The sequence below is a fragment of the Parasteatoda tepidariorum genome, chromosome 6, assembly GCF_982258835.1.
Source record: "Parasteatoda tepidariorum strain Cologne lab strain chromosome 6, Ptep-v5.0, whole genome shotgun sequence".
NCBI classification, from domain to species: Eukaryota; Metazoa; Arthropoda; class Arachnida; order Araneae; family Theridiidae; genus Parasteatoda; species Parasteatoda tepidariorum.
In genome coordinates, this window is record NC_141760.1 from 38,119,563 (window position 1) to 38,146,433 (window position 26,871).

The 26,871-nt window shown below is 31.0% G+C and overlaps 1 protein-coding gene across 3 annotated transcripts in view; it reads left to right on the forward strand.

Moving 5' to 3' along the window:
* The window catches only part of LOC107444064 (sodium-coupled monocarboxylate transporter 1), a 36,498-nt gene extending 11,635 nt beyond the window's left edge, over positions 1 to 24,863 (forward strand). For all 3 annotated transcript variants that reach the window (XM_087165676.1, XM_087165678.1, XM_087165677.1), the window contains 12 exons: positions 510 to 875; positions 3,442 to 3,507; positions 4,640 to 4,759; positions 7,657 to 7,808; positions 10,273 to 10,413; positions 11,952 to 12,087; positions 13,381 to 13,588; positions 15,827 to 15,981; positions 18,679 to 18,899; positions 20,966 to 21,063; positions 23,204 to 23,319; positions 24,599 to 24,863. In XM_087165676.1, the coding sequence (XP_087021802.1) occupies positions 540 to 875; positions 3,442 to 3,507; positions 4,640 to 4,759; positions 7,657 to 7,808; positions 10,273 to 10,413; positions 11,952 to 12,087; positions 13,381 to 13,588; positions 15,827 to 15,981; positions 18,679 to 18,899; positions 20,966 to 21,063; positions 23,204 to 23,319; positions 24,599 to 24,664 (1,815 nt within the window). In that variant the 5' untranslated portion in view covers positions 510 to 539 and the 3' untranslated portion in view covers positions 24,665 to 24,863. The remainder of the gene's footprint in view (positions 1 to 509; positions 876 to 3,441; positions 3,508 to 4,639; positions 4,760 to 7,656; positions 7,809 to 10,272; positions 10,414 to 11,951; positions 12,088 to 13,380; positions 13,589 to 15,826; positions 15,982 to 18,678; positions 18,900 to 20,965; positions 21,064 to 23,203; positions 23,320 to 24,598) is intronic.
* Positions 24,864 to 26,871: the final 2,008 nt, after the last annotated feature.

Sequence of the window (26,871 nt, forward strand, 5' to 3'; positions counted from 1 at the left end):
GATACGAATTTTGTTCTCAGTTTGCAGTGAATACTGTGCTCACAAAAATATCCTCAGTGGTAGACGGGTTATGGATTAGAATTCGCGTGTCATTAGGCAAACTGAGGAGGTTTTTGTGCATTTGTTCTTCTTGTTACACAAATGCTTGTTAGTTCCGCTAAAAAGGCGTCTGCGAGTTAGTTTATGATTAGTAAGTTATAAAATTGCTAATCTGTCCCAATGATTGATCTCGAACTTCCTTTATCTTCTGGAATGGATTCAAAATTACAAGTTCTGGAGTTAACCAGTGTCATAACCAGTCAAACGTCTATAATAAACTTAAATAAGTTGATTGACTTTGGTATTTTCATACATTTTCTTACTTAGTAGAAATTTTCATGTAAAAAACGTTGTGCAAATGATATCTTGATAGTGTACTGAGTCTGCATTTTTGTTTTAATTTTTGTTATTACTACATGCTAGCAATGACTGTTTTGCATAGATATATATTTTTAATATTTTCCTTATAGTTGAATGCGTAAATTATATCATCTCTTGAAATGGATAACAAACTACAAGCACTCGACTACATTATCATCCTCATTATGTTGGCCTTTTCATCAGCAATAGGAATATATTTTCGGTTCACTGGAGGAAGGCAGAAGACCATAGATGAGTATTTGATGGGAGACAAGAAAATGAAAATGTTTCCTGTGTCTGTAAGTCTCATGGCGGCTTACATGTCGGCAAATTCTATCCTTGGAGTACCATCAGAAACTTATTTGTTCGGCACACAATATTTGATTTGGATGTTTGGTGCAATATTTGGAAGCATTATAGCTATTTACGCCTTTTTACCAGTTTATTTTGATATGAATATAAATTCAGTCAATGAGGTAATTGTACTTTTTTTCCCTTTTTTAATATAATTCTTTATATTAAACAGTTATGCATGAAATTAAGTTATGAATCTGATTAAACTTCAAAAAGTTCAAAAATGTGAATATGTGAAGAGCTCATGAATTCTTTCAATCCTGAAAAATGTCTGGAATAATTTATATATGCTTATCTATTTTTTTAAATCAAAAATAGCAAAGTTATTCTAATTTTTTAAAAATAATAAGCAATTTTCAATTATAGGTGGACAGGTTATTTTTAATTAGAGGCTTCCTTAAATTCCTTATAATAATTCGTATTTTTCTTATATTCTTTCTTATATTTCTAATATTCCTGAGACAAATATAATGATTATTGAAATGCAAAGTTTGAAATAAGTAGGAAAAAAACATATTTTAAAGTAGTACATTTAAAAGTACAGTACGAAGCAAAAAAAATAGAAATTTAAAGTTTAGCATTTTCGGTGGATCTTGCCACTCCTATATAGCTAATATAACATATTTCTGAAATGAACCTGCTGAATATAATTAGTCTATACAAATGAGCATGAGAGTTTTTTCACTTAAAATAAATATTTTATTTTAAAAATTTGATTCTAGTGAAGAATTGCGTCAAGGAAAGAAAGAGATGGAAATAAACTTGAAATTTTAATAATTGTGGGCCTTCATGGCATCTGGAAACTGATAGAAATGACAGGAAAGAGCAGAGCTACATTTTTTCATATGGAAAAAAAAATAACAGAGGGAATCAAAAAAGACCAGGATTTGGAAAACCTCATATTTTCTCAGCAAATAATTATCGTTGGATTCTATGCTTAGCACCAAAAATAATCATTAAAGTTCTCGACAATTAGCCCATAAGTTCATTCCCACTTTCCGACTATAAAAATATTTTACCCTGAGTTCTAAATCTAGTTAAACAACAAGTTCTCTCGTTTCAAGACAAACCACAAAATGACTAGTTGATAGTAGAATAAGAATTTTAAAGTGACTTTCTCAGTCCTATCGAAAGTTTGAGGGGATCAAGAAAAACTTAATTTGAAAATGCAGGAAAAGGTAAGAAAGTTAAAGAATGAAAGGTAGGTTTTGGATGAGGCGAAGCAACTCCAATATTGAAACTTTTCCAAAACGGCTTTACTGATTTACACCGAAGAGCCATTACATTATGACCACCCACCATCTATAACAATGAGATGGACTAGGTTTTCATGTTTCTTGCCCAGGAACAATGTTTTCATGGGGCATGTTGTCATGGATTGGTCCGAGGAACATTCCAGTGACTTTCAAGTCATGTCTTGGTCCCCAAATTCACCCGACCTTAATCTAATAGAGCATTTGTGATCCTACTTGGAAAACCAAATTCGTGCTGCTCGCAATGTGAGGGAATTGCAGGACCAGTTGGTGAGCGCTTGGTACCAGATACCTCAGACTACCTATCAGCACCTTGTGGAATCAATACCACGGCGGGTGCTAGCAGTTTTGAGGGCTAAAGGTGGTCCTACATGTTATTAGCAGGGTGGTCATAATGTAATGGCTCCTCGGTGTATGTCCCGTCTAAAAATTCGTTGGCACACATTTGTCCACAGCCCCACTTACAATTGCCTAAATAGTTAAGTTTTTATTTATTTTGAAAGAATATTGTTATTTTTATATGTAGAGATGTTAGTATGCCGATTTGTAGATAACAGAGGTTTTTTTAAAAAAATATTACAACATGTGCTCTAATTGAGAAGGAAACAAAATTTAATTGAATTTTGAATGATAAAAATAATTTATTTTATTTTATATAATAATCCAATGTTTGGTGACTTATTCAAATTTAGCCTTAAGAAGGTAGTTACATCTTTTAATTCCCAAGGATCAAACCTCCATTAAATTGCTTCAAGGGAGTTATTAGAATTGTCTGATTCCCTTAAATTCTTGAAAAGTCATTTATAAAAATGGGCAGTTTGTAGTTTAGGTGAAAAGCGATGGCGTCTACAGATGCATGACAAATATAAAAAGCTTTAAAATAATTCAAACTTGGATATTCCGTTGTATTGAAATAAAAAGAGTAAAAAAAAGTAGAAAAATATTTTTTTGTAAAAAATGAGTCATTTCCGAATGTCTCTGACTCGAGATAATTTTTGAACTAACAAAATAATTCCTTCAATCATGCATGTATTACTAGCTTTACTTAATTACTGTGCATTCCTTAGTAATAGAACACACACACTTCAGACACATAGATTAAAATATATTTCGGGGAATATGACTTAAAATACTTCATTATCAATTCTTTGTTAAGTTCGTTTAAAATTCAAACGTTTAGTTTCAAGATATAACAGTTTCATGTCTGTTTTTTTTTCTAATTACAGTTAAATGTATATATATATATACATACACATATATATATATATATATATATATATATATATATATATATATATATATATATATATATATATATATATATATATATATATATATATATATATATATATATATATATATATATATATATATATATATATATATATATATATATATATATATATATATATATATATATATATATATTTCTTAGTATTTAGGAATACGATTCGGTCAAACAACTAGATCCATAGTTGCTGTCCTGCAAGTTTTAAAAACGGTAAGTTATATTTAATTATTTCTTGCCATACTGAAAAAAATAAAGTGTATTCACATAAATATTTAGAATAGTATTAAAGAACCAAAAATGTGTATAAACTGTTTCGATCTATTAATGAATAATATTTTTATTCTAAAAAAAACACAATAATATTTAATTTTCTTAAGTATTAAAAAAAGTTTCCGAAAAACAATGTAAATTGATGTACGCATATACCCTTTTCTTAACGGATAATCCGGCTGTTGTTGTTTCGAATGCAACTTGCCACTGCCAGCACGCCTGCTTGGTGAAAAAAAGCGTATTTAGGACAGAGGGTGCCTTTCCTGGTTTCAGTGGCGCCATCTATAGCCATGAAGACGATACGATTTCAGACGCACAAGTCACAACCCGTTTATAGATTCATTCATTCATTCACAGATCGTAATTTTGACCTGAAGACGATCAATTCCGTACTCCCAGAGGTATGATTTGTTATGAGAACATGGCGAACTTTGTGACCCGACCGACAGATTTAACGTCACCAGTCAACTTTTACTACACGGGGAGTTTTCGGCCAAGAAGGTGATCAAACTCACGATCTCTTGGACACAGGTCCAACGCCCTACGAACTATGCTATCTCAGCTTATACGAATTATTCTAGTTGAGGTTAGCGTTGTTTCTAGCGATAAATTGCCAAATTTTATAACTCTTCCGCATTGGGGAAAACTTTTGCTCCAAAATAGCAGACAATCGGCTTCTCTAATTGAGGGACCCTAGATTTACCTACGATAACATTACTCGCACTTATACAATTGTAGAGATTTAAATTTCATATGAAAGAGTTAAATACTGCTACATAATACCTATTCGAACTCTGATATATGCATCGTAAATAATTGATAATTTTTATTTGGTACTTACATAAAGACAAATTATAGAATACATTTTTAATTTTTTGAATCACCTGCATTAGATTGAGTTGCAAAATACGTTATGAGTAGCAAGGCTTTAAATATTTATCATTTTTCAAGATTAAAACGCTTATAGAAGCATTTTTAAAATTCAGCTCGAGCCATATTGTTAGTTTATTCTTCATATGAAAATTAGATAATTGTAATTAAATATTTATAGGTTATTCTTCTCAACGTCTAGATATTCTACACGGCTGTTGTTTTATATTCTCCATCCCTTGCTTTGAATGCGGTCACAGGAATTTCTACATGGGCAGCTGCAGTTTGCATGTCTGTCATATGCACGTTTTATTGTTCGTTGGTGAGTCACCACAGTAATTTTTAAACATACTTTTCAAATTACTTTTCAATTTTCTGTTTTAAACTTCTTGTAAAAATTACACTCAATAATACAAAAATTACAACAATAATAAAAAGTACCGGCACTTAGTGTGCCACTACTTTTTATCGTAAAATCTAGTTTTAGAGGAACAAGTTACAGAACAAAATATCTGATATGCTGTAATTTTTGCAGTAGTTATTATCGTAAAATCACAGATTCATTCATATTAGATAAATATAACTGTGAAAATTATGGTATAATATACAGATGATGCAAACGAAGTTCTAGTACTTTATACTGTAATTTGATCCGAAATTGTTTACAGTGTGGGGAAAAGGAGATTATAAAGATTGAGAATTGCACCGCAATATGGGACTATAAATATCATCTTACTATATTAGAGTCTCTTCCCTTGAATAAATTAGAGGTTCAGACATCTTTAAACTGGTAATATTATTTACATAATTTTAACTGTATACTAATTTCACGCTTTTCAATAATTACTGTCGAAAATTGTATTCAAGTAAACACAGATATAACTGTTTTATCGTAGTTTACCAAGTTAGCAGACAAAAAGTTTAATTACGATTTAACAGCTATGCCTAGGCGTTTGCAAATACTATTTTTTAAAGAATATATTAGTTAGCACAAATTATGATATTTTAAATTTGTATTTTGTAACAGTCGTCGAGTAGCTGACCCAATTTTGGGCTTACGACTACTAATATTCAGCTCCGTAGCCCTGTAATTTTGAAACAAACCAGAAGACAAGGAAACTCCAGGATCTTGGCTTGTACATCTTGCAGTTTCTGGAAATAAAAAAATAATGAAGCGCTAACTTGAATTATTTTTATGTAAAAAATTATATTCTAAACAGGCTTCATGGAACCATCATCTGGTAAATAATGCCTATTGTTTTTTTTTTATATTTCTAAACATAGATGATTTGTAAAAAGATATTATTTAATACAATAATTCTGTTCGCAAAATTATTTATTTAAAAAAAATTGCTGCTAGAAATAAATCAAGAGAGCTGTAAGTTTCACCTTACTTATTAGGTTTAAATTTATTTAGTTTGTTTATGAAACAAATGTCACGGATAATGGAGAGAAATTCACTATCTGTACATTTATTAAAAGTCTAGTCAGCTGCTAATAATGCGAATGTTGAGTAATTTAAGTATTGGTGAAGAATAAAACTCAACGGATAGTTCTTAAGACATCATTATATCAGGGCTAACTGGGCTTCCAACGAAAAGTTCAAATTTATTTTAAGAACAGCAAATTACGTCATATCTCTGAGGAAAATATTTAATGGATATTTTAATCAAGATAATAATTAGAGGATTAAATGAAAGTTAAAAGGTATTATAAGTTTAGGAAATATGCATTGCCTAGTAATGTGTGATAGGGATATTGTTTACAGTTCTTATGAATGGTTGACTGTGTAAAGATAAAGGCAGATGACGCTAGGGGTTAAAATTCGCCGTAAGACCTCCGGGTTACTGATTCCAACTGATTTTTACACTTGAGCTTAAAAAAACGCACCACCCAATATATTATACTTGTAGAGTTTTCAATATAACACGTTCTTTCAATCTAGCTTTCAGCGAAACAAACAACAAATGAGTCTGGAAGAGTCCGCAAGCTTGTAACGATGTTACTGAAAAAATAACAAACGTTGCAATTTTACACAAATATAACCAAATAAGGGATAACACTCAAAACATGACTAACCTTTCACTTTATTTATGCTGTGATATTAGTTTTATTAATTTTGCTTAAAGCTCACGACCTGTTAAAATTTACAAATTGCAAAAGATTTTTATGAATATTAAAATCACGCGTAAATTTAAAAACCACTCATAATAATAAAACTCCCTAGAATATTAAACCTGATCACACATCGCTCGTTAATATAACATAAGCGGAGGGTTACACCTTAAGTTTCTAAATTTCTTCCGGTTTTAGGAAGCTTGTAATTGTTTACATTTAGTCAAACATCATTATTTGTATGTTTTGTTTATAGGTTATTCACAAATTCTTATTCTTGTACTTGTTAATGTTTATGAATAATTTATTGTATATGTTACGGTCAATGTGAATAGTTGGTCATTATTTATACTATCTTGTCAATGCTAATAATAGTCAAATAAGCTGGTTTAAAGATTATGATTTAAGCGAATTTGTTTCATTAACCGATTATTATTAATAATAAGCAATGAAGTTTGGTCAACATCATTCTTTCACATTTTCATTGGGGATATTTCCGTATCGTGATCGGCAACGCCAACTACAATCACCAAGGCGCAAAACTGATTTCTGACTGGAAACATTTAAAAAAAACATGTAGATGTTTGCCCTTGGGGAACAACGACGAGTTATACCCTTCGAGTTGGTCCCTTTCTGTGATTTTTTTCCCATTGGTAAAATACACCGAAGAGCCATTACATTATGACCACCCTCCATCTATAACAATGGACTCGCCCAGGTTCTCATGGTTTCTCGCAAGGGAACAATGTTTTCATAGGGCACATTAGGACCCATAATACTCATGGAACAATCCCTGACCTCTGTAAGCTTCTTGAACATGGTTGCAGACCAGGTTCACCTATTCATGGCAACAGTTTTTTTGCAGACCGCTGCCCGGAAGTTGCTAAGACTTGACGATTATTCTGTCACAGATTTCGATACGGAAATCTCCCTTTTTTATTTCTCACTTTGACCAAAAGAAGGGGTTATTATTATTATTGACCCGTTAGTATTAATAATAACCGGATATATTACTTTAACCGTAGCATATATACTAGGATTTATTTATATTTTTAAGATTAGAGTATATTTCTTAGCATTTTATTAACCTTTTAATCATTTCAGGGTGGATTAAAAGCTGTTCTGTGGACTGACATTTTTCAGGCTATACTCATGTATACTACTTTGGCTGCTGTTATCATTGGAGGAATCCAAACCTTAGGATTTATAGAAATATTGACAAAATCAAATGATGGTGGCCGACTTATTTTCTTCAAGTAGGATATCTATATTCTCTTTTTAAATTTCTAAATTGCATAAATGGCTTGCACTTCTTAAACATACATAAGGTATTCCTTAGTTATTGTATTGTATTTATTGTATTTTATTTATTGTATTGTATTTTTTGGAATATTTATAAAAAAGTTTCATAATACTCAATGAAACATAATTAGTGTCAATCACAAAAAAGGCAAGCTAAACATTTTATTACAGTTCAATTAAAATCAATAGTGAGTTAAAGGAACTAACAAATACATGATAATCTTTTTCGATTTAGTTAAATTCAGCCTCTTAATTCTTTTAACTTCCACATTAAATAACATGGGTCTCATTTGTTAATTCGATCGTGCAATTGCGCAATTTTTAGTTTGGTTATCCAGCATCGTTTTCGCAGTTTATGCCATTGCGCTGTGAAACGACCATTTTAAATATAAATTTTATGGTTTTTATTGACAGCTCAATCAAAATTGCCATAACATTCTTGTCACATTTTCTTTAGAACATAATCTTCAAATATTTTTAAGATATTACATTTTTAAAAATATTTGCAGGATTTTTGAAGATATTTCTCGATTAATTTGAATGTTTATTTTATATGTACAATCTTGATCTCATAAGTATTATCGTTCGTTTCTGCAATCAGCTGCTGTGGTAGTACTTAATTTTTTGTAAGTAATCTGAAAGAAGTTCAGGTGCATTTCTCTAAAAAAAAAAAAAATTTTTTTTCACGTTTTATGGCTCACTTGTTTATCCAATATACTCAAAGTTTTTTTAAAATTTTCACACAAACCTGATTTGTTAATAATATAAAATCGATAGATAATTGAATATCTGTTTTGACACTAAAAAGGTTAAGAGTGTTGGTTGAGACAATCGCGTTCAGATCACGCCAGCGAGTCAGCCATGCGGAACTGGCTACCCACAATGTCAACCTTCATCTATCGAGAGGTACCCCCCCCCCCTCAGATAGAATTGATTTAACAAGTCTTATATACTAGTGAAATGGGATTTAATAACTGTTGATGTAGCTACGTTACAAAGGTTTAAAATTGCACCACACACGTCCAAATTAATACATTTAGATCCAAATACGTTCAGAACTTTTAAAACTTTCTAATAATCTTTGGTGAATTTAGTATTGCTTCTCCTTACCACGGAACGTTTTTTACTTTTGCATCAAACTTCACTATTTATAAAAATTTATCCAGAAGAAGGCTTTTATTTTATTTTTCATTGTCTATATACTTTAATTTGATTGTCTAGAACTTTTATTTTACAAGTTTTGCATTAGAAACTAGAAAGTATAAGAGTAGACAAAGTTTGATGGCTCAACTTAGAGATTTTCTAAACAAGTAGATTAATCAATCAATCGTAATCAATCAATCTCAATCAATCTAGGAGCTAGAAAAATGCAATGTAAAAGTAAAAGTTTTGCTATGTAAAAAGTTTCTCAAAAATTGGGCAAAAATTAGTCAAAACAGCTCAGAAAAAATAATGTCAAATTTGAAAATCCCATGTATTCTAAATTTTAACAATTGAATAGGCTATTCAAAATTGAATTGCCTGTTGAGCAGAATGAACAGCTTCAAAAGTGATGAGGAGGAAGGAATGCGTAAGAGAGATGTTCATTGGCCGCCGGCAGGATTCAAACTGGGGACCTCCGGATTTGTTGTAGGATGTACGTCATACTTGTTCAACCCAGTCGAAGAAGATTTAGGAAGTTTTATATCGTCGTCACATGCAATTTCCAATATTAATCATATAAAGAGTTGCAATTTGGAAAATATGACTTTTATAGCTTAGTCAGGAGATTTGTAATTTTAATTTGAAATTTTTCTGCTATATCTTGATTTTTTTTTTTTTTAGTGAATGGAATGTATGTCATGATATATCATTGTGGTTACCACTTTATAAGGCTTTATAACTCTTCCTGGACTGGGGGTACAACCATGGTGTTCGGTGCATGCTGATCCTACTACGATCCCCTTGGTTTTTGGTCCGAATCCTCTCAACGGTCAACGAATATCTCTCTCACACATTTCTCCTTTCACATTACTTTTGATACTAAGTATTTTGCCCAAAAATGAGTATATGATGTTTTCATTTTGATTACATTGGAATTTTAGCTCTACTTTTCTTCTATTTTGGATTTATTTTGACGCATTTTTACTAAATTTTTAAGAAGCTCTTTTTCACAGCATGGGTATTTGTTTTAAGTTCAAATCAAGCAAACACCATTACTTGAACAGAACACAGTGGCTCACAAAACTGAAAAATACTGCCACAATGATAACTCTGCACTAACCAAGAACATTTCGATAGAAAATACAGCATTCCACAAAACAGTTTCACTATTTTAAAACGCTAAATTTATGATTAACGCTTTTGTTTTTAATGGTAAAAGTATACTTATTGTTGTTCAATACTAATCAATACTTCGTTTTCAATATTGCTTCACAGTTTTAGTCCAAGCTTGACAGAAAGATACACATTTTGGAATTGCATGATTTACGGAATGTTTTTAAATGTGTCAGCTTATGGTTCAAGTCAAATAGAGCTGCAACGGATACTGAGCATCGGTGGTTTACGAAAAGGGCAATGGTAAGTATACATTTTAATTAAAAAAGTATTTCATAACAAATGTAGAATAAACAATGTGTAGTAATGAATAATTCCGCTATAACCACTTCAATTAGGTTTGAGTTTTACAGACTGATACACATATTAAAGACACTGATATGGTCATAGCATTGTGGAGAAGACAATATCTTTTATGCTAAAGGAAATGAGTCTTTTTATATTTACTAGGGGGCTAAGACCAATATTCAATGCCGCTTACCAACTCCGATGATTGCTTTTCAATAATTGTTTTTCTTGGCATAAAACATTTTTATCCACAAAAGTTAAAATATTTCACTTGACAAGTAATTCCGTTAAAAAGAATTGTGCTAAACAATTGCTAAAACAAATCAGTTTGCTTATGCTTGGGCCCAAATTCCCAAATTCAAGCATTTACCTGATTAGTAAGCAGAAATAATTTAGCTTAGCAATAATTTCTCTAAATAGCACTTAAAATTAAAAGTATATTCTTATTACAAATTTAGTGAGTCTACAACTGTGATTAATTTTTTCTTAACCAAACAGACTAGCATATTGACTACTGTTTGTGCATGCATCACATTCTGCATGAAGCTGATCGATTCTCTTAAACATTTAAGGAATATATTTAACTGTAGGTAACGAATTTATTTAACTCAAACATGCAACGGATTTATTTATAATACCAAATGAATGGGTTAAAAATCGCACTGTTTTGGTTTTACTACCACAATCATGCTGTTTTTTTGTTTTTTTTTCTGCTTAAAATGTCATTAGTATACAAGTAGTACTGGCCGCCACAGCTGAAGGACCAGAAAAAGCTTCAGCGCGCTTGCCTACTATTTTGATCTGTCTACTGAAAAATGTTATAAAGATACGTCTGTGAATAATTCTTATAATCTGGCAATTAACAATTATTAATCTGGCAATTAATAATAAACAATTAACAAAGCATAACTGATTATGAAGACAGAATGTGATAAAGTGAAAACAAATACAAAAACCATTGCTTGTGACACATTATCGTTCTCATTGTTATTAACAGTTTAAGGAAGCAATTGATCTTGACGTCACCGTGACGTATTCTGTAGTACCAACCAAAATCATCTCTCGGTTTGATTCAGTACATTTGGTCAGTACATATGTACATTCAGAACATATTGGTTCTGAAATTGAAGATAAGTAGTCCGTAAGTGTCTGTAAGTAATCTGTAAAGAAGTGATCACATTATGGAGGGAAATATGTCTCCTTGCTTGAAAAAAATTATTCACTTAAAAGTTTATTACATTGTGCATTGTTTGGAGAAACAGAAAAACAATCGATGTGTTAAAGTTAATGAACAGTTAAGTTGTTAATAGATTATTCCTATGAATAGTAAATATCAAGCACACAAAGCGTACATACACGCAAATTCGTGTAGTTGCCGAGCGAAATGGTATTAAATCCAATTGTCATAAGCCCAATTCATTTAAACTATATTATGCTTCTTGATGTTTTAATATTATGAATATACACAAATATAAACAGTGATATTATTTTAGGTCTGTTTTATATGGCACAATTTTTAGCAATATATTTCTGTTTATGTGCATTTGGTCTGGAATTGTTATTTTTGCTATGTTTGAGGATTGTGATCCTACTTTAAGTTCTACAGAACAACCTTTGTCTCCAGATCAAGTAAGAAAAATAATTATAAAATTTAAAACGCATGAATATTTGAAAATTTATGGTGAAATAATTTCGTAGAAAATGGTGCATGTGATTTTCGAGGTCTAATTAGGACCGTCTGTTTGCAGTATAAATGAATTAACAATTTATACAGTCAGATTTATTAAAGTTATGTCTAACGTTTATTTCAAATTTGGAAATGGAAACAAAATTCAAAGTCAGTAGAACATAAGAATTAAACATAAGGATGAGCAAAAACAGCAACAACAAAATATGTGATTATCAAGTTCATCATCTAATTATAATTGGATAAATATCGCACGCAGCATTTTAAGAATTTTTGATAGGTAACTTAATAACGTACACCTAAAGTTACATTGGGTTTTTAATTAGGTTTTACGTAATATGTTAGGTTTTCGGTTTTTTTCCTTCATGTTTTTTGTTCTTAGTTGAGTTTTGGTCTTAGTTCACGCGTTATAAAGTCTTTCGAAAACATAATAATTTTCAAAACAATTGGAAAATAAGGCATTTATTTTCAATTTGATAAGATCGAATTAATAACACTTAGTACAGGTAAACAGGTAAAAGGTGACATTCCCAATGCTACTGGTTGATTCACGGGAACCACGAGTTTTTGAAATTGATAATATTAAGCTAATAGAAAGAATGGAGAGAAAAACAGGCATCATGATCTTTAATACAGCCTGCATACTATTTCAGTATCTATTTGGAGCAATAAATCGAGGAGCACCTAATGTTTTCAAATGATGCTAGTATTTCAATTGTCAGGGCCACATAGTTTCATTTCTACCTGGTATATTTAGTTATTATTAATAATTGCAATTAAATTAAAACCGATTAATTTCGTTAACCCTAACAGATCTATTAACTTCCTTAAATAAGTGAGAAGTAATTAGAAAAATAAAACCTATATTTTTATAAAGCATTATGACAACAAATAAAAAAAATCAAATTTTAAAATAATAATTAATCAATTTTTTCAAAAGTAAAAAAATAAATAAATTATAAAACGATTTCTTTGTGCAAATTATGATAGAAAGATTTAAGTACTTTCATGATAAATTAAATTTTAAACAATTTTAAAAAGTGTTCTAAACGAAAATAAAAATTATTTTTACTTAATAAAAACTGACTTTATGTGATTTTTCAAAAACTTTTATGAGGAAATTAAATAGAAAACAATTTTAAACGAAAATAAAAGTTCCTTAAACTTAATCAAAATCTTGCTTTTAATTCTCAACAACTATCTTTTTTTTCTAATTGACTATTTTACTTTTTTAGTTGATACCTCTAACAATTATGAAGCTTTTTAGTAATATACCAGGCCTCGCTGGATTATGTGTAGCAGGCATTTTCAGTGCATCTTTGAGTACAATTTCATCAGCAATAAATTCGATGACTTCGATCACTGTAGAGGATTTCTTAAAACCTTACTCTGACTGTAAATGCTTCATTGCTTCAAGGATGGCGTTCACAGCCAAACTTTTAAGTATGTGCTAAAATTTTCAAATAAATTAAAAAAAATTTAATTAAAATTTTCAACTCTGATACTTTTTATAATAAACTATTAAAACGATCTAAAAAATTAACCTTGATTTCATGGGTTATCAAATTGTGAAGCGTTTCAACAATATTTCATCCCTTTCTGGGTTATAAGTAGGAGGAATTTTCAGCGCCTTTTTGAGTATGTCTCCCGCTGAAAATTCTTCGATATTAATCAGAATGGAGAATCTTTTAAAACCTTACTCAGACTGGTTTTTTTTGTCAGTATTAGGAAAGCTTTAGTTTGTTATGTAGGCTGTTTTTTTCACACTTCAAAATGGTATATATAATCAAAATGGTAAATGGTATTTTGAAATATATTGTAGAAAATCACAATAAAAATTGTATACTTAATCGTAATAGCAATCAGTTAGACTACAGCTTATCTAAGTAATATGTAGATTATTTAGTGTGATCCTTTAAAAAGCCATAGATTGTTCATTTTTTAAATGACCAAGGAAATCTGCAAACTACTTAGAAAATCTGTACATTACATGCTATAAGCACTCGTTAAAGTGATAAAAAAGATTTTTGTTGGAGAACCAACAACGCATTTGTAAGCTTAGAATAACATAATGTTGGGGCCCATTGGGAAAATGGATGTTGTTCTAGATTTTTCATATCCGCATCAACCAGATCAACTTCAACACCGTGATCACAAATAAAGAGTTGTAAGAGACGTTATGAATCTGGCTAACACAAGCATCAGTAAAAAATCAGCAAAATACGAGCTTTTTATGATCAATTTAATTATAATTGGGTATAATATGAAAAAAACACAACCACTTCGATTTAGTAGGAACAACATATGACGCAATGCTAAACGAATGGAATTTAGTTGTTGTTTATTTAGTTATTGTTATTAGTAGTTGTTGTTATTTGTTTTAGTTGTTGTTGTTTATTTAGTTGTATTTAGTTTCAATAACTTTTCTTTATAATGCAATAAAATCTGGCGAGCAGCTATTTAAACAATCGAACATTTCGTTTGTTTATTTGTGGCTTGAAGTTAGGCTCGCAGAAAATGCCGTTCATGGGTTAAATTTAGTAGGAACAACACAACCTGTGACGTAAGCTATATTATACCCAATTGCTGCATTTCTGGCGATTTAATATAAATATGAATACTGAAAAAAGAAAAGAATTCTGTGACGTCAAAAGATACGTATATTGGCGGAAATCGAATACCACTCCAGCCTATTTGACAAGAAGAAAAGCATCAATTGTTGTAGTTTTTGCAGCCCATGTGATGAAGTGTTATGAGTCATATGAATGTCTATCCAGGAGAAAATAAATGACCAATTTGTAACAAATGATCATAAATAATGAGATCACTATTTTCTCTGTTTTTTTTAATTAATTGTCATATTCTTATAAAAATTATTGCAGAATTTAAAAAAAATGCTTTATTTTATTCATTTATTTTTCATTGCTAATATCTTTATTATTACAATCAATTTATTTATTATTACTGCAATCTCTTGCTGCGACGAAACAATTAACAAATTTGTTAATATGATCACCATCAATTAATCCAAAAATTATAATACCAAGAATCCAACGGTTTAAAATATTATTACAATTAAAGAAATTAACTTAATGGCATTGTTTTTTTTTGGTACCTTAAGAGTCAAATCAAAGACAAATCAATTGACAATTTTTTTGAATGTGAGAAGCACTTTTCTGAACTTCGTCTTTCGAACTTTTCTTTACGGAAACGGTAAATATGCACAAAGGACACAAAATTGCTAATCTTATCGTTTAACTTGTGTTAATCTGCAGAATAACAAGGTAATGTGCGAACACGTCACTTAATCATGGCCAAACACATAGGACTCTCTCTTTAAACGACCATAGCAGGAAAGCCACTTAATTTTAACCCTTGTGTCAGGCAACAGGAACAGCACTTGAGATGGTAACGTTCTTTTCATGCTTCCACATCACAATCAACCAGAGGATTTTCAGCCATGACAAATTAAACGTTCACTTCACTGTGTATAGAAGCCGGCTGCTTTGTCTGCTGTCAGGATTAAACTGAACTCACTAGCACTTCGGTGAGAGCGACACCTTAATCGACTATGTCACTGGTGCGCTTGGTAATGTACACATTAACAGCTTTCGAGCTTTAGTAGTAACTTATACTCTTTTCTTCTAAAAATATACTTCTAAAAATATAATTTTCCTGCAGCTTTGGTATACGGAGTACTTTGTTTACTACTTTCCCTTATGGTGGCAAATTTCAGAGGTATTTTAGAGGCTAATACTATCATGGGTGGCATGATTGGAGGTCCTATTACAGGTATTTTTATGCTTGGAATGTTCTTCAAAGATGCCAATCAAGTGGTAATTTTTAAATTTTTATCAGTCATCATTTTATTATAAATAAGTCGATTATATGTTATGTCGGTCAGTAAGGGAAAGGGAAGAATTAAAATAATTTAAAACTAGTTTATTTGAGAATGGAACTTATAGATGATAGGTTCTTTAGCGAAAGGTGTCAAACGTTTCATTGAATCACTAGAGAAATTTACCAGTTTTTGATTGTGCTTATATCTTCTTTCTTTTGTTGAGCTCAACAATGGGAATCGGAGTCGTGATGGCTAGGGGATAGAGCATTCGTCTCCCAATGAGGTGAACCGGGTTCGAATCCCAGCAATGACTGGTAGATACGAATTTCACACCCGGCTCACATCGACCACAGTGCTGATGTAAGATATCGTCAGTGGTAGACGGATCATGGGTTAAAGTCCCTTTGCCGTTAGGCTAACAGCTGGAAGTGAGGTTTTCCTCTCCTTGTAACGCTGATATGGGTTAGTTCCATCAAAACGTCTCTAAAACAAAATTTCTCTTAATACTTAATCCATGAGTTCCCTTATCTTCTGGATTGGGTTGAAAATTACAATTCTAAGAAGTTGAACATAAGTAGTCGTAAGCCCAAAAATGGGTCTGCTGATCAACGACGGTTATAAAATAAATTATGAGGGAATCAAGTCATGGTGGTTAGGGGTATACAGCCCTTATCTGCTAATTAGATGACTTAAGTTTGAATCCTAGCAATGGTTGGTTGATGCAAGTTCGACTCCCTGCGCACAGCGACCACAGTGTTGACGTAAAATATTGTCAGTGGTAAAAGGATCAGACATTTAAATAACCTTGCCATCAGTTCAACCATAAGAGTTTGTTTACTCCCCTCTTCTTGCAACCGAGATGCGAGTTAGTAACACTGAGAAGTCCTTCACGAAGGTTAGTTTGTCCAAAAACAACTCGGGACTTTTCTAACTTTTCACTAAATTCAATTTCAAAGATTAAGGTTTGTAAGACTATGCGCATTTCTATATTAGGACTCGATTTGTAATGAAGTCATTTTTACGTGCATTTTTTCAAGTTTATACACTGCTGGACAATTGCTAAGGACGGATAACACTATCATCCATAGCAACCACAACATGAAAGGAAGCAAAATGTGGAAAATAAGAATAAGTGCGGGATATAGTAAGAAGAGGTATGCGTATGCAAATTTTTTTTCCACGTCTGCTCATCACGTGATAGCGCTGATAAGGGCTTTAAAGGTTTTGACGCGTGTGGAGAGTTATTGTTTCAAGTCAAAGTTTTACAGGAAAGATTTAGTTGACGTACTTGAAATTTTCGGCATGTCTTCCCGATATCACTTAGATGATTTTAAGCGTAGCAGAATTATTGGAAAGATCGAAGAAGGGCGAAAAATAGCAGATGTTGCCAGGGAGTTCGACATCGCTCACAGCATTGTTTAGCGGCTGTGGAAATCCTTTAAAACTACTGGAATGTGTAGTAGGCGGCACGGGGGAGGTCGTGTTAGAAGTACGACGTCTGCAGAAGATAGATACATTGTCCTATAAGCGAAAAGGAACAGGCGCACCACAGCTCAGCAGGTGGTAAATCAGTTTCTTGCTGCCACAGGAAAGCAGATCTCCCGAAAAACTGTTGCCAGACGTTTGAGGGGATGAGGACTATACACCCGCAGACCTGTTGTGTGTGTTCCATTGTCCAGACAGCACCTTACTGCCCGTTTGCAATGGTGTCGTGGGCATCACAATTGAACTGAACAAGACTGGACATGCGTACTGTTCTCAGATGAGAGTAGATTTTGTCTGTCATCGGATTGTAGACGCCAAGTGATCTGGCGCGAGAGTGGTACTGGTCATCGCCCAGAAAATATCCAGGAAAGGGACCATTATCCGACATGCAGTGTCATGGTGTGGGCCGGCATCATGATCAATGGCCGCACGCGCCTATATGTGGTTGCGAATGATGCTATGACGGACCAACGATGCATTGATGAAGTTCTACTTCCTCATGTTCGTCTTTTCCGTGGTGCTGTCTGTGATAAATTTGTTTTTATGGACGACAACGCAACATGTCATCGAACACTCGCTGTTCAGGATTGTCTAGACAGCGAGGGTATTCAGCGCCTCGTATGGCAATCACGTTCTCCAGATCTAAACCCCATTGAAAATGTTTGGGATACTTTGGGGAGGCAACTTGCTGGTCGAAACTATCCTCCGACAAACAAGAACACCCTCATCCGTGCACCGACAGAGTAATGGGATAAATTGCCTCAACAACTGCTGGATAATGTTGTCCAAAGTATGATACGAAGTGTAGAATGTTGCATCACACTCCACCGCAGACATATCCCGTACTGACACCTTTCTTCAAGTTGCCTGCTGACATTTAGATGCATTGTTCCATTTTTCTGTACGCAGCATCAAATGAACAGTTTTTTTCTTTCAGATGTTTCATAGCTTTTGTACTTTCCAGAACAATAAATATTCTTTATTCTAATGTCTGAACAGTGTGGCAACTATTTTTTTTATCCTACTAGGCCTCATGTCTCGCTTAATGTTATGCTACAATGCAATTTGTGATCCGTCCTTAGCAATTGTCCAGCAGTATAATAAAAGATTTGTATTTTATGTTTGTATAATGAAGTATTTCAACTATGAGTTTTATGTTTCTAAATGCATTTAGTAAGTTTGAAAGTGATTATACTTTTTGTTCTAGGGTTCACTTTTTGGTCTTCTGTCAGGGTTTCTATTTGGTCTTTGGACAGGATTTGGAACTTACATTGCTAAACCCAAAGTCAATGCACTACCAAGAAGTATTAGAGGATGCAACTCGATAGTAAACGAAACAATATTTAGTGAAGAGTTTTATCTTAACTCCTTTGGTAATAATACAAAACTATGCAACGACACTTCAAATTCCCTTTGTGATGATGAAGAGTAAGATTCTAATTTTGTTTTAATAAGTAATCTAATTTTGAGGAAGAGTCAAAATTAGATATTTTTTTTTGTCAAAAAAAAGAGGAGTTATAAGTAGGGGAGAGTGGGGTCAATTGTAACAGGGTACAATTGTAACAGAGCAAAAATTTCGAGTGTCGGGTTCTAGAAGTGGTTCCTAGTTGGCGCACAAGGTGTATTTAATAAATCTACATGTACACCCCTGCTGGCAACCATTTTTATGTACTTTTGAAAGAGTTACATCACAAAAGATATTTTCATGCTGCCTAAGTACTTTTTTTGGTATTAGAATATTATATTGTAACAAAGTAATTTTGTTTAAACAAATAAAAATTACTAACCGAATATGTAAGTGGACACCTTAATTAACATTTCAAAAAAAGAAAGATTAGTTTTGTTAATTAACTAGCATTGTTTTAAACAAATGAAGCTGAAATGGCGTCTTGGGGACAAACCATTACTTAATTCTTTAAGAACCCCCAATAGTTTTCTATATCATTTATATTATGTTGCATGTGTTTTATTTTATTTGTCACCTTTCACAGCATAAATTAAAATTTTTAACCCCTTAAAGTTAAAAGGTCTCTGCTCATTATTATTTTTACTCCTAAAATATCACTACTATTTTGATCAATAAAAAATATATATCACAACTATGATAATATGTACAATTAACTATGTTTTAGTTGAATTTATGAACTGTTACAATTGACCCCGTAAGTGGGGACAATTGTAACAAGTGCACGACTGTCAAAAATTGTTAATAACTGATATAATAACATTTAAAATAAGGTATTTATTTTTTTTTCTAGTAGAAGATAGTCTACTTTACTCGTCTGTCAATTAATACTAATAATATGTTGGATTTTTTGTTAGTTAAAAATAGTTAAGTAAAAAATGTTACAATTGACCCCACTCTCCCCTACCTATTCAAACAAGAAATATTGTACTTACAATTTAACATAACATCGCATTCCATCTTTTATTTATACGTCGTTCCTTAATTACTAATATAGGCTTAGAAAACTGGAGCTCATGTCAGAAACCTACCAGTGGTAATCATGAAAAGCGATTGTGATAAGTTAACATGTTTTAAATTAAGTAAAATTGAAAAAAATAAAAATATAACTTTTTTGCGGTTTATGTGCGAAAAAGATATTGCAGGAGTAACTCATAAGAACCGAGTTGCGATAGTCTCAGTTATTTTGCAGATATCATTTATATAAAGCTTTATAAAGTAAGAACTGTTTTTAAATTTCTTTACAGAAAGCAGATGAGAAGTCAACTGTTTTCGAATAACAATAACTAATTAACGGTTGACATTTTTATTTATGTTATATTTTATAAGTGAGGAGGCAAAGACCACCCTATCTTTGCTCTTCACTATCTCTCGGAATATATTCTGAATATGACGCCATTTTTTATTATGAATTAATATAAATATTGCTCGTCTGGTTCCGTACTATCACCCTTCTTATTCTTTTAAAATAATAATTTAGTTTCTTCATTTAAACTCTTTTTTTTTTCTTCAAATAAAGACCGAAAACGTATTAGATAATTATTTTTATTCATATTTTTTTTTTAAATATTTACATACTGAAGGAAATGAATGATTAAAAACTTATTTTTTAATACCATTTTTATTTAAAAACACTAGTTATCATTCTCGCAATTTCGTTTCCTATTTCGAATGACAGCAAATATAATTAGTTTGAACTTTATTGTTCAAAAATATAGACATATAAATATCATCTTCCTAGACAAATTTTTTTTTAATGTAGTGAAAAATGCAATTCAAACTTGATAGCCGAAAATAAAAATAAATCTATATCCTCCAGCAAGAAGGAAACCCTGTTAAGTACCCTTATCTTGGTAAGAAATAAAGAGCTACAAGTCCCAGCATAGTCACTTTATTATACTTGCATTTCTATTTTATAACAGTAATTAAAACTTTTCAGATGTTAAGATGATTTACAAGATATGGCGTGAAGCTGTGAGACATGTATAATGAGAAAGAAACATAAATTATGTAATATTATTTTTTTCAGATATGTTTTTCCTTTATATGAAATGTCCTTTCTATGGATACCTGTGTTTGCTTGTTTAGTTACATTAATCAGTGGTATTATCGGGAGTTACTTATTAAGTAAGTGTGCATTTCTATTATTAAATGAAAAACTATGTCTTGTTGCTTATAATAAATAAATAAAAAATAAACTATTAAATGAATTAGTGAAGTTTGTCCGATAGTTAAATTCAATTTGCATTCTTTAACAATATATATTTAATCTAAATAATCTTATAAAACTGAAATATCCTGCTCAGAATTTAAAGAGAGATTTATTACTAAACTGTCTGTTGGTTACGCAACTTGTCTTGAAGTCTATGAATGCTTCGTCCTCAACAATTGAGAGCCCTTCGGAAATATTATGAAATGGATCCTTAACCCACTTGTAACTTTTGCTACCAATTTGTCGCTAGCAAGAAAATACATTCTAAAATTCTTTACATAAATCTGCTGCCATGAATATTTAATATGGTGAATTGCAATTAACATGAAAACATATATAACATACACATTCATGGTAGATTCGATAGCTAAAATAGAAGCATCGACTCGAATGAGACTGGCAGGAATTGAAACTGGCGTCATCGAACCTTTTTCCTTACCCCTAAGAGAATACATTTGCTCACATTTGCGCATACTCCATACGGCATTTTGTCGACATTCTAGAATTTTTGAAATAAATCGGAACTTCTCACGAAACCGTGAAAATGCCAGACATGATGGAGCAAATCAATAAAAAAGCACCGGATTCTTGTTTTGTCAATGTTAAGAATCGGTGTTGCCAAATGTTAATAAGTTTCCGTATTCTTGGTAATTTCTAGGATTTAGAATTAAGGTCATAATGCAGACTTAGAGCCAAAATGCTCAAAAACAGATGGAGGCTGCTGCATAAAATATTTGTTTTTGGTTGTATAATAAAGATAATTATGTTCTCTTAAGAAGGCGCGTACTTAAATCTGTCAATAGTATTAAATAATTTTATTTTTATCCGCTCCGTATTTGCTACGTCTTGTTTGAAATAAAGTTTAAAATAATAAATAGAAAAAATAAAGAAATATATGAAATGAAAATATTAAATAATAATATGAAATAAAAATAATGACAGAATAATGAAAAGATAGGAAGAAAAATTACTAAAATAAAATAAAACAACATTAAAAAATATTGAAAAGTATAAATGAAAATCCGGGGGAAAAACATTAATCCCTTCATCAGCTCACACGATTATATCAGCAAGAATAGTGTTTTCTAATATTGTATCAACAGTAAAAGTAAAATATATCAATACAATAGTGTGAGGAGCATAATAAAAACTGAAACAAAATAGAGCTCATTAGTCAATAAATATCACGTGAAAAACAGAAAATAAAATGCAAAGAAAAAACAGAACACGACACTAAACGAAATCTGTAAAGCGAGTAGCGAATTCAAATGAACTTACATGGATGGGAAACTTTCATGAATGATTTAAAATATTTTCGTAATAAGATTGCCAGGTTACAAAATACGAAAACAGAAGCCCGAATTCTGCTGAAAGTGTAAATAGAGGGATTTCGTTTTATAGCGTGTACTGAAAAGCGTTAGATTTGTTAATTACCATGGATTGGCCGGAAAATGGATGTGCGCAAGATAATATTATACTGGATAATTTAGAGAGTTTTATTATTAATAAGTTTTACATTTAATTATACTATTTTAATGATTTTAGAAAACTAACATTTTTTAAGAAAAAAAAGAGCGAAAAAAACATGAATTGTCCATTTTGCGCAGATTTTTAGACACGGATTTGCCCAAAATGGATTTGCATATGGTAAAAATATATAAATTATCAAATAAATATTTAGTCAATTTGTCTATAATAATATACAGTTAACTCAATGATTCTATATATAAATTAAACACTTTAGTTGGGTATACATTGCTTTTTTTTTAATCAAATTTTGAAAGAGTTTGTCAATTTGTTTTTTGTATAAATAAGCATTACTACATATTCTTTTAATTCGATTCATTTGATTAAAAATGGTGTTTAAATTATTATTTTCGTTGCTTCAGTCTATTTTAAAAACATAGTTTATAGTATTTTTATTTTCTTTTATTATTCTCTTTTCTTTTTAAAAATTAAATTATTGATATGTAAGCTTTTATTATAAAAATTGTTTTTTTTAAAGAAATAAAAGGAGTTTTCTGATGAAAGTTTTAATCAAACTTTATCTTCTAGTTTGCTGCATAGCTAAACAGGACGTGCATCCTAAAACGTTAAGTCCAATAGTACGGAGCTTCTATTTCAGAGCGAAATTAAAAACATTCAGTAAAGCAGATCCTGTAGAAATGTTGGTAAGAATTTTAATTTTAAATATTTTTATAAATCGTAATTTTTTGATAAATTCAGCAGAGTGCCTATAGATGTAGCTGCTGCAGTCATAAAAATTAATAAACTATAATCAATACTAATGAAATTGTTATTTTTATTGCCAATATCTGATTTATTTAATTAAATTCAATCATTCGTCTTATTAAATGAAATTTAATCATTTGATTTTTTAATGAATATTTAATTAAACACCTATGGAGCTAGCAAATATTCATAACGTCAAAACTCAAAGGCTATTGGAAATTCTTATTATCTGAAAAAATTATTCGTAAAGAAAAATTACGCGGGAGTCAGTTTCCAATGTCTAAAGTAATCGTTAAGCCAAACAAAGTTATAAGGATTTATAAATATTTGACTCACAATTATTTACATTTAATAACCGTTGGCGATTATATTTTGTTGATTTTCAATGGAAACTGGTTGTCTGAAAGAGACTATACGATCGGAAAGGGAAAAAGTATGATTATTGTGTAATATCGTGCAACGTTATCCGGACATAGTGTGAGATTATAGGGAAACAGATACACTTACAAGCTACGAAAATGAACAATATTATAAATGTTGAGCCAAATTTATAATTATTTGACAGCAGGGAGCAATGAATTTTAATTAATTTACGTCAATAAAATGCAAAACAATAAATATGCTATAAAAATGACCCTTTCTCATTTTTATAAACTTAAACTTATTTTTAATGCTCGCTTTTCAAAGTAAAATGTAGAGGTATATAGTGATAGGTCGCATATTTTCTATAAGATAAGTTCCTACATCAATTGAATAATTGAATGATGGAATAAACAATTTTAATCAAAATTCTTGAGTTTGATGACGATTACTGTTTTGCAATAGATGCGTCAATTCCTGTTTTCAGTAAGTGGGTCTTACTATTTCAGCTGTAAATTTGGAAGATTTTTGAGCATTATCTTTAGTCAATCAGCTCAGAATAAAACAGATCATTAAGTGTACTTTTTCACGAAATTGAAAATTTTGCTAGGAAAAACTCTCTAGCCTCTTTTAAAAAAATTATTGCAGAATATGTATTTGCAAACAGCTTTTTCCCTGTTTAAAATTTGAAAAAAAAATGCTTGGTTTTCAAATTTAAATCAAGTGGTTTGCAGAAATTTTAACATGATATAAGATAGATTAGTTTATAATAGCATATGACCTAAATTACTTCAAATATTTATTATTTGAAATAATATTATTTATTTAAAGTATTAATTATTTAAAAAATCATTTTAGGCGCCTGGAACGAAGGAACAGAGAAGCTTTAACACATTTCCAGAAACACATATGAAGAAAACTTGATAATTAAGTGATTTTATTTTATTCAAGCTAAAAATTGTGAGCTTTAAAAAAATGTACATTTCAACTTTAAACTTTTGCTTATTTAGAGCATCTTCTAAATCATGACGTTTCTTTGACTGTTAAAGCGTGAACGTGATTAGAATGTGTTCTTTTAACAAGTGTAAGAAATATTTAAATTAAAAAATAATTATTATTTTAACTATTTAAGTGCATTTTTACACGCTATTTCTGTGTAGTTTTTTCCCACTTGAATATTTGCTTAAAAACTAGGACAAACATACAGGGTGTCTCAGTTAAACGTTTCAGAACTCCTAAGAGGGATAGGGTGCATCCTGACGACTCGAAATCATATAGCAATGCGGGGTCGGGAATGCCTTCTTGAAGCGGGGATGTACACAAAAGCACCTTAAAGAAAAGAAACCGTGAGTGAAAAATCGTTTTAATAATACTTTCAGAAAATTATATAGCCTCCTCGGTCACCCGACCTATCATGTCTGGATTTCTGGGATCATATGAAAACACTGGTTTATGACACCCCTGTTGTCAATGCTGAGGAGCTGATTGTTAGAATCTCAGTAGCTGCCGGAGAAATTCGAGGTATGCCTGGAGTATTGCAGAATGTTCGAATGTCCATGCGCCGGAGATGTGCGGTGTACATTGTAGACGGTAGCAGAAACTTCGAACACTTACTTTGACCCATGTACCATATAATTTTTTTAATGTATTATTAAAACGATTTTTCACTTTCGGTCTCTTTTCTTTATGATGCTTCTGTGTACATCACCGCTTCAGGAAAGCATTTCCGACCCCGCATTGCTATATGATTTCGAGTCGTCGGGATGCACCCTACCCCCCTTAGGAGTTCTGAAACGATTAACTGAGACACCCTGTATAATAAATGCAAGAACGATGTAACAGCGATTGATAAAATATCATGAGAAGTTATAAATATTTCTAGCCATGATAAAAATGTCTACGAAAGAGGGAATTGAAATGGCATCTTTATATGCAGAGATCGAAAAATCTTGAAACTTGTCAAAAAAAATAAAATAATTCCGGACACGTTAGTCTACAAAATACATGGTTGAACAACTTTTTTGATTGCACAATATTAACACAAATGAGCTTATTAATAATGTGTAGATAAAATGTGTCATTCCATATTTGCACGGATAAAAAAAATGGTAGAATTACAGTATTGTAAAGATAATTATGGTAAAAAAAGAAGAAAATAGTCATGACAATAAAGTAAAAATTCGCGGTATTTAAACCATTCATTCAGTAACGGTTCCTGATCATATAGTAACAGTTTAATAAAAATTCTGGTCTCCTAAATTCTGCTTTATATTACCACACATTCAATAAAAATACAAAACTTAAAAGTATATTGTAACGAGTAAATGGTTTCTACGCCATGCTCAAAGAAGTCATGATGGAATAATCAAAGTTTACCACATTTACCAAGCTTTAACACATATAATCAAATTGTATTTTCTAGGTAATTTTTCTAAAATCATTATCGAACCACGCCAGCCACAGAGTTAGAAACATGGTGAATTTAACCATATTTTCTTTCAGTCCACATTAGCATTTTTAATTTAAGTATAAATCAGAAGTGTTAAGTATTATTAACAAAGAAGTATTAGGCATTATTTACTAAAAAAAATATTAAACACGTATCTATAAGCATTGATGGAATAAATGCAGAACGTTTCTAGCATATATATAAGCATATATATTTAGCACGTTTTTAGCATATATATTTAGCATATGTAAAATTTAATTGTTAATTTAAACAACTTTCTAAACTATTGTTTTAATATGCACAATGATTGAGATAACTTTTTTGTTTAATAAAAATAAGCGTGATTAGGGAAAGTAAAAAGAATGGGAAGAAGGAATTTCATTTAAAAAATCATTATTTATGTAAATGAATTCAACAATGAAAGTCTAATGAAATAAAATAGATTTTCTTGTTTTCTCCCACTTCAGTGATATTTATTCATCTCACCTTATGATTTTGTTAAAAAATATAGGTTCATTTAGTAACATTTATTGGTTAACATTTTATTGTGAATCTGCTTGAGTGCATGCACGACTGCTCATGTAAGGGTAAAAATTGCAAGCATACATTCTATTTCATAGGAAAAATATATATTTCTATTTCATACAAAACTACACTTCTATCTCATAAAAAATACAATTTT